At 43.6% G+C, this 12,087-nt stretch overlaps 1 protein-coding gene across 1 annotated transcript in view; it reads left to right on the top strand.

Annotated features, from left to right (window-relative positions):
- Nucleotides 1-12,087, top strand: part of GLIS1 (GLIS family zinc finger 1) — a 177,880-nt gene that overhangs the window by 139,011 nt on the left and 26,782 nt on the right. The window contains 2 exon segments of the mRNA XM_058808922.1: nucleotides 6,512-6,673; nucleotides 10,023-10,133. Coding sequence (XP_058664905.1) covers nucleotides 6,512-6,673; nucleotides 10,023-10,133 — 273 coding nt within the window.

Below are 12,087 nucleotides of genomic sequence, written 5' to 3'. Positions count from 1 at the left end.
TAAAAAGAGTTTTAATACTAGAATTCAGGTCTTGTGAAAAGGATGGGATGCTCTGATAGTTTCCCAGATATTTTGGGTTTGCTGGAAAATGTATGGAAAGCTCTGCTTGCTCACTGAAGTGGGTGACCTGCTGGCCCTAGAAGAAATAAATGTGTGAATATTCCAGTGCTGGAAGGAACATTTGCCCCGTGCACAGTCAGAGGGGTCTGTTTGTGTGGGAATCACCTCACAAACACCTCACAGAGCCAGACCTGGTCACTCTCAAAACCGTGTGACTTAAAGGAGTTAAAGTTGTTCTCCGTGGGCCAGGTCTGCATTCCTCATGGATCCATCACTCCTGCTGCTGCCCAAGGGGCTCAGGAATGCAGGCTGAGGGGCTTAGAAAATTCATAAAATGGAAATAAAAGGGACAGCCCAAAGTCTTGTGTAAGTCAGAGATGTTCAGACACCTCCTCCAGGGATTCTCAGTGTATTCATATTTCCCAGTTTCATGGCAATTAGGAAATACACAATCTGTCTAACAGCATAAAGGAAAATTAACTGTTTATTGGTGGACGGTGTGTGGATGTCAAATGGTTGGCCACAACTACCCTAAAGCCCAACAATGTGGAGGATGTATTGCATTTATACTGTGGCTCACTCTTCTTTCTTCTTCCTGTTCTGAACCTTTTAAACTTTTCTTCTCTTACACACCAGCAGCTGTACATCATTCTGGCTAAAGCCCTAAATGCTTTTTTTAAAGACAAATAATTAAAAGTACGAGCATTTTTGCCCAGGACTGAAGTGAAATAGCATGTAGTGTCACTTTGTAAAGATAAATTGTTCAGGCTTCAGAAATAAAACCAAACACGGATATTGGCAGGTCTTTTTATGTTACAGTTACCTTCCATGGTATTATAATCACAAAGGGAAAACACCCAGCTTCAGCAATTTAAATCTGTTAGTTTGAATCTGGCTAAATAAATGGGGATTCTTTAGGATGTTAAAGCCTCTTTCCTATGGGTGACTTGTTAGGTACTCAGATAGTTCTGTTGAGTTTTATTAAACTCCTTGCATGAGCCATGTTGCTCATGCACAACTATTTGCGGGATCAGGGCTTTACATTGCAGCTACAACAGCGAATTAAACATTAATCTAATCAGGAGTTAGCTGGGAAAAACAAAGCCCCAAAGCAGATACTTTGATTGTGGTGTGGGGTGGAACAACTCAAGTGTTTTAAGTTCCTGAGGTTCATAACAGTTCGGAGCCCTGTGTGCTTCCAGCCACGGCCCCAACATTGGCCTCAGTGTGCTGTTAAACATTGATGCTATTTAAAGAGTGGTGTGGCTGTTCCTCCCCTCCAGAAGGGATACGCAGCCTCACAGGATCCTTTTTCTCACAGCGTGTTTTTCAGTAAAATTTTCCCAATTTTGTAATCAGTTGGGAAGAAAGAACATTTCACAATGTTCGTAAGGCTTGTGGATGTTTTGACCAGACGTCAGATTTCCTATTGATAGCATTAAATGCTTTGGAATGAAATGTTTTGGGTTTTCCATCTGTAGGCTGTCTGAGATGTCAGCAGCCAATATGACCTGCTCTTTCCCTTTTAGGTCTATAAATAAAAGGCAGCTTGTTTAACTGATCTTGCAGCAGAGAGCAGAGGTGTATATTAATGAGCTTGCTCTAATGGCACACTGGACCTATTTAGCACTACGACTGTGAAGGCTTCTCTTTTTCAGTCATAACTCATTTCCTAAGAAAATGTCAGTTATTGCTTCACTCTATGGTCTGAGCTGGTTAGTTTATAGTTTATTTCTTCTGATCTGTGCCACTGACAGATATGCTAGACATGACTGTGATTAAATGCGCTCATGAAAATGGTAAACATTTGATAATATAAACCCTCTTGGGAACATGCTGTTATTTCTGCGTGGCAGCATTCTCAGGTGCATTCAGAGTATAATCTGGAAGCAAAGAAAAAACATATTAAGCAATTACAGTTATTAGATTAAACTGCTTTGTTGGGAAAATTGTGATGTGTTTAGATCACTGTGAGATAATTCTGTGTTTTTATAAATATGGCTTTTGAATGTGTGATATTGCAACAGTGACACTGCAGTGAGATTTTAGTGTGAAATAAAGATAACATACGTATTTCCATATGGTAACAAACTAGTTCAGTCCCATAAATTTCTACAAGGTATTTTTTCCTGGTAGAAGCCCTGTTCTGAAAGCAGCAGTAGTTATAAAACCCAATGACTGCCTTGTGTTCTTCCCCTAATCACGTGGCATTGTTTTGTGTCTGTGCTTGGGTGTGTGCAGCATTAACGATCTCACAGCAAAGACAAAAGTAGTAATTGCAATATAATTATTATTTTTATTGATTAAACTTGTTTAAGAGTTCTGTTGACATTTACAGACTTTGAGGATCAAGCAGCATTTGTTACACTTATCCCAGGCATCAAACGTCCACAAAATGTTTAGGATTATAGGATTAAGCAGTGACAGACTGGGGCCAGATGTCTGGGAGATACCATAAGTGGCCTTCTCAGTTGATAAAATAGCTCTTGCCATCCTGAAGCCCTTTCAAAACTGAACATTTGTTGCTTGTAGTTGAAGCTGAGACACTTGTGGGATGGCTGGATCTTCCTGGAGGGTATTTAAGAGGGAGAATCATCCCCCATTTTTCCTAGAGTAGTTTTATATAGTGTAAATGTAAATGTAAATACACTCCAAGTAGTAAGAGTAGGTGGAAGGGTTAAAAGAGTTGGTGAGTGGCATTTAAACCCAAGAACTACCTTACAAAATTGTCTTAACAACAGCAGCCCAGTTGAAGTTGTCACACCACTTCAGGGAAGCTGTTTCCATGTGTGGACTTCAGTAGGGACAAACTGTGAGAGATAAACAGTCAGCAGATCAGAAATCAGGGAGCTGGAAAAGGTGTCCTTCAAAGTGCAGCTCTGAGTGGATTCTCAGCCCACCCTGCTCAGCTCTTTGCACCAGCTCCGTTCCTCCCTTCCTTTGAGACCTTTCATCTTCAGCTTCCTCTCTTCTCATCGCTTGTGGCAAGGTTCTTGTCTCCACTGCTTTCCTCCTGAATGGAATTCCTGTTTCACCAACAGCCTTTGCCACCTTGAAAATCTGAGTACTGCAGTCACAGCATTCTCTTTGCTGGTGTATTTTTCCACCTGACATGTTTATCCTGAGTTTATCACTGCATTGGGCCCATCCCACTGTCTGTTACCCAGCTTAACAGAGCTGGGTAATACAAATAATGTGAATTAGGAAATAAGAACATAAATAAGAAAGGCTCCAAGCATACATGGTGATGGAGGAACCTTACTGCTGAAGGCATTGGACAAACTTACCAAGAGAAGGCAGCTGAGCACAGAAGAAGGGTCTGTAAATAAGCCCATATTTGTTTGAGTGTTGCTGCTTTCACTGCAGCTCTGAGCATTTCTGGTAGGGCCTGCTCCTTCTCTCCCTGAGGTGTCGATCCAGCAAACTCTTTAACATATGTGCTTTCATGTGTTTTAGATTAAGCTTGTGTTTAGATGTTTGAGGACATTTTCTGTTGGAATTTTTGCTACTGACATCAGAGTGTGGGGCTGGACCTTTCATGAGTTTGGATTATTCTGCATTCATTGCTACTTTGCATTGGGCTCTAGGAATGGAACTGAAGACTGGTAATCCATTAGAAAAACATTCTAAGGGTAAAGATCCTTCTCTCTAAGTTGGAGAGAGATGGATTTGATGGCTGGAGTGCTCAGGGAAGGAGGAATGATGGTGACATCCAGAGTGGTGAGAGACTCAGTGTTCAGATGGGACATGGGGGACAGGTGGTGTCCCTGGGGGCCTGTAGTGGGACCAAGTGCAGTCTCAGCAGATTCATGAGTGACACCAAGCTGAGTGGTGCAGTTGACACTCCTGAAGGATGGGGTGGCATCCAGAGGGATGTGGATAAGCTCCAGAAGTGGCCCATGGGGTTTCAGCAAGTCCTCAGTTCTCCAGCTGGTTCAGGGCAACCCCTGGTATCAACACAGGCTGGGGGATAAAGGAGCCCAAAAATGCTCCAAGGGATGGAACACCTCTTGTGAGAAGAAAGGCTGAGAGAGTTGGGCTTGTTCAGCCTGGAGAAGGCCCCAGGGAGACTCAGAGCAGCCTCTCACTACTTGAAGGGGACCTGGAAGAGAGATGAAAGGGTTAACACTTCAAAGGGATGCCACACTGTGGGCACACTAATCAGAGGAGGTTGGGAAGGAGGAAGATTGGGAACAAAAAGGAAAAAAGTGATCTTTAGGACCTCAGAACATTAACTCAGCTTTATGGAATGTCCTATGAGAAGTGTGAATTTGCTGAACCCTGCTCTATTTTTCATAGACTTCAGCATTTTTGCACAATTCAAATTGCTCCATCCTGAATCTTAGTCAGATTTTTAGTGATGATTGTGAAGAAAGTTTGTTTTTTTGAAGCCTTGGTAGCTTTGGTCACTTCCAAACCCCCCTGCCTCCTTGCACCAGCTCAAGTGTTCAGAGGTGGGTCGTGGCCAGACAAAGCTTCTGAACTCCTAAAATGTCACCAGCATGTCATCACCTGCATGTCTCCAGATGATTTTGTGGATCTGACACAATGGCTGTGATGCGAAAAGGTGGAAGATGTATTCACACCAGATAGTTGTCTGTACACATACCCAGTGTGCCATTCACCCAGGTTACTGCTCAGAGCACTGAGATATTTGTGGCATTAAGGGCCACATTGATCCTTTGGTGTGTGAGGGGCTGGGACAGGCAGAGCAGTGCCAGAAACACCTCTGGCTGTGGTGTGCAGAGTGATCTGCATCCAGTGCCAGGACACAGCCTGCAACACCAACTGCTGGCTCCAGAATCACTGTGGCTGCTGCGCTGAGGTGTTTACAAACACCCTGGGATGAGCAGGATGTGCTGGGCCTTTCTCCATCTCTTAGGCCCTGGGAGATCAGGAGCCCCCAGGCTGGAGCACCTTCAGTGCTCCTCCATCTGCAGCTGCTCTCCCGTCCCATCTCTCCCCCTGCACTGCAGTCTGCAGTTTGCCTGCCCTGAGGTGTGTGTGACAAGCAAGATTGACAGGGTGGTGATTTCTGTGATGACATCTGAGGTTCCTGGAAAGCTGCTGAACAAAATCTTGACTCAGCAAAAGGAAGTGACAAAGCATTTGCTGATTTTGTGAGAGTCAGGATTTCACTGTTTACAAACAAGAATCATAGAAAAAGCTCTGGCTTCTAGAAACTGGTTGGAACAGGTTGCTCAGAGAAGCTGTGGCTGCCCCATCCCTGGAATTGCTCAAAGCCAGGTTGGACAGGGCTTGGAGCAACCTGGGATAGTGGAAGGTGTCACTTGCCCACGGCAGGGCCTGGAACTAGGTGACCCTTAAGGTTCTTTCCAACCCAAACCATTCTGTGAAGATGCACCTACTATATTTCAGAATTGCTCTTAGTGTTGACAGGAAGGTGGATTGGGTTGTGTTTCTCAAATACGTTCCATGAGATCACAAATCCTTGAGGAATCAGGTTTTTTATCTGTGTAGAGGCATAAGAAGATGTGCAGTGCCATGAAACAGCAATATGTGCAGAGTGGGCAAAGAGGATGCATTCCTTCACTTTAGTGTTTGCATGCAAGTATTTGAACATGTGCAAGTATCTGAGTGCATTTTGTGGGTGTGCAGGTGCATGAATGTGCACACCACAACTATTTGTGCTCACCTGGGAGAGTTCCCATCCTACAGACAGTGCCTCCACCGCCTCTTGTCTGTAACACTGAAACTTAGCACTGAGCAATGCAAAACACCCTTCCCTTGGCCTTGTAGCTGGCAGTTTTACTTATATATTTATTCAGATTTAATTTGAAACGGTGACTTCTGATCTGAAGGCTTTTTTATTGCTGAGCTCCCTAATGAAACGGGTGCTTAAGAACCCAGAATTGCTCAGGTTACTGGTTGTGTAAATGCTGAGAACAGCTTTGAATGATACAGCTAGTAAAGAAAAGGGTGCAGAATAACAGCAGGGTTCCTTTGGATTGATCTTCAAATGGATCAGGTCTTCCTGTAATAGTCCATGCTCATCTGCTCCAGGGTATAATATTTCAGACACTTGAAACCAGGTTCTAACCCACCAGCTTCTCTTACTCTCTGTCTGTAGCAGCTAATTGTTATTGCCCACCGTGGCTCCTGTGGCAGTTTACATCACAGAGGACTCCTCAGAACACTTGTTCTTTCTTTAAATTTTCTGCTCTGACACCGTGTCTCTAAGTGTTCAGCTCAGACAGAATGTGTGAGATATTTATAACCCCTGTATTATTACTGAGCTGCACACTGTGTCTTCGGTGACAGATTAAATGAACAGCACAACATGTTGTGTTTCATCCATAAATTTCAACAGATGTTTGAATGTTGGTTGATTTATTGCACGTCCAACTTGGTTCTTACACTGTTCTCATTGTGGCTGCACATGGTTTGTTTAATAGAACCTTACAATGATTTTTTTAATGACGTTTTTCAGTTTGAAGGGTGCAACAAGGCATTTTCTAGGCTTGAGAACCTCAAGATCCACCTCCGGAGTCACACTGGGGAGAAGCCATACCTGTGCCAGCATCCTGGCTGCCAGAAAGCTTTCAGCAACTCCAGTGACCGGGCAAAGCACCAGAGGACACACCTGGACACCGTAAGCACCATTCCGTACTGGGAGCTGTCCCAGTGTTCCAGTGCCCCTGGGACACAGTCGGTCCTGCTGCTCCAGGGGGCTTGGCCTTTTCACTAAGAGAGTCTTAGAACACTCAGCTAGGAGCAAGTGGATTTGGTTTTGAGCTGTTTGTGCTCTGAGAAATGAGAAAGTCGTGATCACAGAGAGGCAATTATGCTGTGTTACTCATGCTGAGCAGTGGTTACGCAGGATGAGTTACTCAGCAAACTCTGCCATTGTTCCTGTTCCAGTAAGAGGAGGCAGCAGCTCAGTAAGGTAGAGCTGAGTCACTGCTGCTGCTCCAAATGTGTGTCATTGTCTCACTTCCTGTCCCTTCAGTGAGTGCTCTGGGTGAATGCAAAAGCTCTTCAGACCTCTCAGTGGAAGGGAAATGCACCTCAGTTTTGGACAGTAATTTTGTAAAAAGTGAAAATAAATCTGTCTCATAACTCTGTAGTTAAGTACCCTCCATTTTACAGTTAATCTCTCAGATTAACTGTGAGAAACACACTCTCTTATTCTCTACAGTTGGTAGGTTTGGCTTGACTCTGCAGCTCTTCTCCCTTGTCTCACAGAGAGAACAGGAGCCTGTCAAGTGTCTTGGGCTCTACTGAAATGAAATCACCAGATCAGGGGGAAAGAAAGCAATGGCACAGCTCTGCAGACCAATCATGTCCTCAGCATAAAGCTTGTAAAGAATAACAGGCAGAGTTGTTCCTTTGTCTTTTTCAAAGAAGTGAATATATGGTTTAGTTTGGCCAAGTGTTTATGGGGCAGAACTTTTGAGTTTAATTGATATTTACTTTTTAAGCAGTTACACATTTCAGACAGTGCAGCATTAAGGAATGTCTAATGTACATTATGCCTTGCAAAAACAAACAAGTACGAGAAGCAAGTCAGTCACATTTTCCAAACCAAAGCACACTTAAAATAACAATGTTTTATTTATTTGAAAGTCAACCTGAGATATTTGAATTTGTCATTTGTATCTCTTTTGAAAGTGGATATACTAATTGCATGTAGTTTTTTAATTTAATTGCCTGAATCTAGTAGTTATATTTTTTTATTAGCCAAACTCACAAATTGAATGCCAAATTGAATGTTTTAAGAGAGAACTGACATGGTTACTAAAATGAGCACAAATTCTTTGTATGTGTTGTCTGTGCAATATTGAAGACAAATGTCTTAACTTTCTATTTTCTTCTCTTCTCCCTTTATCTCTGTCTTTATTATCTGAAATGCTCATAAATCAGGAAAAAGGTACAGTAATAATTTTCTAATAACTTTCTTCAATATCTAAACACATCTCCATGCTATTCCACTGCAGGTTCTCTAAAACTGTTTCTGTAGTCCTGCACACACGAACTGAGTTCCACTTACCTGATTTAATTGAAGCCCTGTGGTATAAGCTCAGTGAATTGTGTGCTTATGTGAACATGAAAAATAGCAGAGCTACAGGATGGTGCTGCTGCACCAAACAACTGCCTGGAATGTCAGAGCACACAGCCATGAACCTTTGTTAGGGTGATCACATTCTCATCCAGTTTCCCTAGGACTGAGTTGAATGATTTTATCACTAATTTGAATGACATCAGTGATTTGAAAAATACTCTGCTGGTTTTTCTGCCAAGGGATTTGTTAAAGTTTTCCATAGCTTTTCCTCAGGTGTCAGTTCTCTGTGTTCCAGACACTCTCAATAAATCTCCTTTGCCCTGTAACTTTCTGGGTAGGTGCTGTGTTAGCCTGCAAGGTCATGAATTGGTGAATGATTCTATTATTCCTTCAGAAATTTCCTGCTGGCTGGACAGAGCAGCAATACATATCCTCTGGAGGTGCTTACAAAGAAAGGGGGTTTATATAGGCTGCTTTTTCCTTACTGAGTGCATTTGGAATTGGTTTTAAAGCTTCTCAATGTAGGTCACTCCACCATTTATCTTCTCCAAAGGAGAATCTGTAAATCATTTCACTTACTGGTGTGTGCTAGTTTGATGGAATCCCCACTAAATCATCTGGAAGTAGATCCTTCTCTTAGGCAGGAGCAGAACAAAGGGAACCTGTCTGTCCTTGTGGTAAAAAGGGCACATCAGCACTCCTCCAGGAGCAGAGCAACTGGGTTTCACAGTCACTTCTCCCAAAACTGGTGGGATTTTTTGCCTTCTGTGCATCCTCCTTCGGAAACCAAGGGGATTAAAGAATGTGACATCGAGGTCATGGCAAACCAGTTTTCTACCTTTGAGAAGACACCAAAAGGATTTGCTAGTCCTAGTGAGAAGGCTGAGGTAATGTTGATAGATGAGGCAAGAAAACAGAGAACAAAAGAATGTTCCATTCAACTTGAAAGCTTTGTGAGCTCTGCCATGCAGCACTATTCTGCTGGCATTCAAGACAATGGTCACTTAATAAAAATTGCCTTTGCTCATTTTGGCAATTGCACCTTCATTTGGAGTTTGTTCTGTAACCCAGAGAGAGTGTTCCATTTTTTAGGAATAGGCATAGCCGCAAGAAGAATTTGGTGAGGATTTCAGTGACTGGGAAGGTCCCCTCTGAGCCTCCTTTTCTGCAGGCTGAGCCCCCCAGCTCCCTCAGCCTCTCCAGACTGTTCCCAACTCCATTGCCCTTCTCTGGACATGCTCCAGCCCCTCAATGCTTTTCCTGTCATGAGGATCCCAAAGCTGCACCCAGGATTTGAAGTGGGGTCTCCCCAGTGCCCAGCAATCCTTGTAACATTTATATAAATCAGAACTCAAAACCAGAATGACTGTCTTTATAATTATACTGGCTGATGCCATGATAATTTTGTTTGTAAAGGCTAGGGAATAAAGAAATGCTCTCAAAACCCATTCAGTTGTACCTCACCAGCATTTAGCTCAGCCCAGTGAACCATATCCAGTGTGCCAGTGCAGAATCACTTCTGTTTGCATCGTGCCTGGTTGGAGAGCTCAGAGGAGACAGAGCAAACGTGGGCGCAGCAGAGAGAGGGAACAGCTCAGGTTCAGCTGAGTGTGAACAGCTCAGGTTCACACTGTGTGTGCTCCCTGTGCTGGTGGGGCGGGCACAGGGGCGTGACATCTGTCCCACAGTGTGTGTGCCCATGCTGGGATGGGCACAGGGGTGTGACATCTGTCCCACAGTGTGTGTGCCCATGCTGGGATGGGCACAGGGGTGTGACATCTGTCCCACAGTGTGTGTGCCCATGCTGGGGCGGGCACAGGGGTGTGACATCTGTCCCACAGTGTGTGTGCCCATGCTGGGGCGGGCACAGGGGTGTGACACGTCCCCACAGTGTGTGTGCCCCTCCTGGGTGTGACTCTGTCCCTTTGCTCCTCCCCAGAAGCCGTACGCCTGCCAGATCCCCGGCTGCTCCAAGCGCTACACCGACCCCAGCTCCCTGCGCAAGCACGTCAAGGCTCACTCGGCCAAAGAGCAGCAGGTGCGTAAGAAGGTAAGAGCAGGCAAGGAGTGGCACGTCCCCAGAGCTCCTCAATGCACTCATTTTCCATTTACCTTTAATTTATGTATTTTCAGAGCAGTTTTTCAGCAATATCACAGAAGAAAACTCCTGGTTTTTAATCACTGTTGTGAAGCAAACCACCTTATATATGTCTACTTTCAAAGGCTGCCACCCTCTAAGTTCAGTTTGCCCCACGCTTTCTGTCCAAGCGTTTATTTTCCTGTTCATCTTTATACACAACCCCAAATGATGCTGTTATTCACATAAAATGTCCATGCACTGAGTCTCTGCAATCAGTACACACTGATGGTATTAACTGAAGTACATGTTGGCAGATCATCTAAAACACAAATGAAACTAAGCCAGGGTAGAGTGGAATATAGGAAAAGAGGACTTGGAATAGAAGAGATGTCCTTGTGTCAGCCATGCCCCCTTCCCTCCCCATTTTTCCTTCCTGTGTTTTCTGGCATACTTTAGAGAAACAAGGAGGGAATTGCTTCCTAACACCAAACCTGGGTGTAATTTGTTCAGCTCTGTGTACTGAGCTGAATGCCTTAACATGTCACCATCCTTACATCTAGGGACAGTCCCCACTCTTACACCTTGGCACCTCCCAAAGCCTCATTCCATTTCTGCAGAGCAAGGTGGGGAAAAACCCCAAATCCAAACTTTGTGTGAGAGGGCACAAAGTACATCCTGGTGCAACAGGAGGCCTGGAGCACAGAATCAATCCAGGCCAAATTTGTTAACAGCAGCTGCAAACTCAGGCTGCTTGGAAGCACCAAGACATCAATATCGAGGGTTTCATATCACTTAATCTCTTGCCTTGAGGAATTTTCCTGTGTGCATGTACACAGCCTTGTATAGACTTATCAAATCTATCTTACAATAATGTTAGTAACTTGCCTCCCACACCTTATTTGGTAGATCAGTCTAAATCTGCACTCCTCCAGTGGTTTGAAATAATCTTCAGATTTCCTGTCTCATTTATCCATGATAACTTTATGAATATTTGATCCCATGGCTCTTTTTCCTCAAATGAAAGGCACCTGAAAAAGTAGCAGATTTTTGTGTTTTGGTCAGGCTCTCTTAAAAAGGATCAAAGCAAACCTGGCTGATAAAGAAACAAGAACCCCCCCCCTAAGTATTTCACTTAAATATATTAAAAAACCCCAACACCTTTCACAACCAAGTAAATCCCAGTGTTACTAAACAGCCTACTTTGGATTTCAGATGTAGGAAAAAAGGAAAAAGACTGTTTATACTCATTTGCTTGTTTTTGATTATAACTCAGCAAAGGCAGTTGTCTGTTGGTATCAACTTCCCAAGAGTTCTGAGTGGAAATGACCTAGCCAAGAAAGAAAAATTAACAAGCTGTTCTGCCAACTTGTCTTGGTTGAGACATGCTACCAAAATGTGCCATCTCTGATACAAAACAAAATGCCTGAGCTTAGACTTGTATCAAAGGAATCCTGAGCACTTAGTTCATAGCTTAGAGGATTAGTGCAGTGGTGATATTTGGTTGTTCTGAAAGGCTTTACAGAAACAAAACAGGAGAAAGTTAGCTGTTAATTTAGTAGTAGTTTAATTGGCTGCAGATGCACTTGTGATCCAAATGTCAGATGTTTATCTCAAACCCACAAATGGCTGTAGAGCAGAATTCTGAGAAGGTTTGACTGGGCCCTTTATTTAGAATACCCAAGCCCAGGGGAGATGGGTATGTGAGGCTGTACCCATAAGGACAATAACTATTTATTAATGGCTGTAGAGTATGATGGCTGTTTGTGTAATGCGATCACTCTGTTATGACAAAAGCTTGGCAGCATCAGCATGTTTGAAAGAGAATTAGAAATGCTTTTCTTTCTTAATTCTCCTCTCCTGCTGTTTTTAATATGATGGACATTGTGGTTTTTGAGAGTTTGCTTCAGAGCCTTTTGCCAGAGCT

Source organism: Ammospiza caudacuta, chromosome 7 (assembly GCF_027887145.1).
Source record: "Ammospiza caudacuta isolate bAmmCau1 chromosome 7, bAmmCau1.pri, whole genome shotgun sequence".
Lineage (NCBI taxonomy): Eukaryota > Metazoa > Chordata > Aves > Passeriformes > Passerellidae > Ammospiza > Ammospiza caudacuta.
This window is presented reverse-complemented; position numbering and strand designations above follow the sequence as displayed.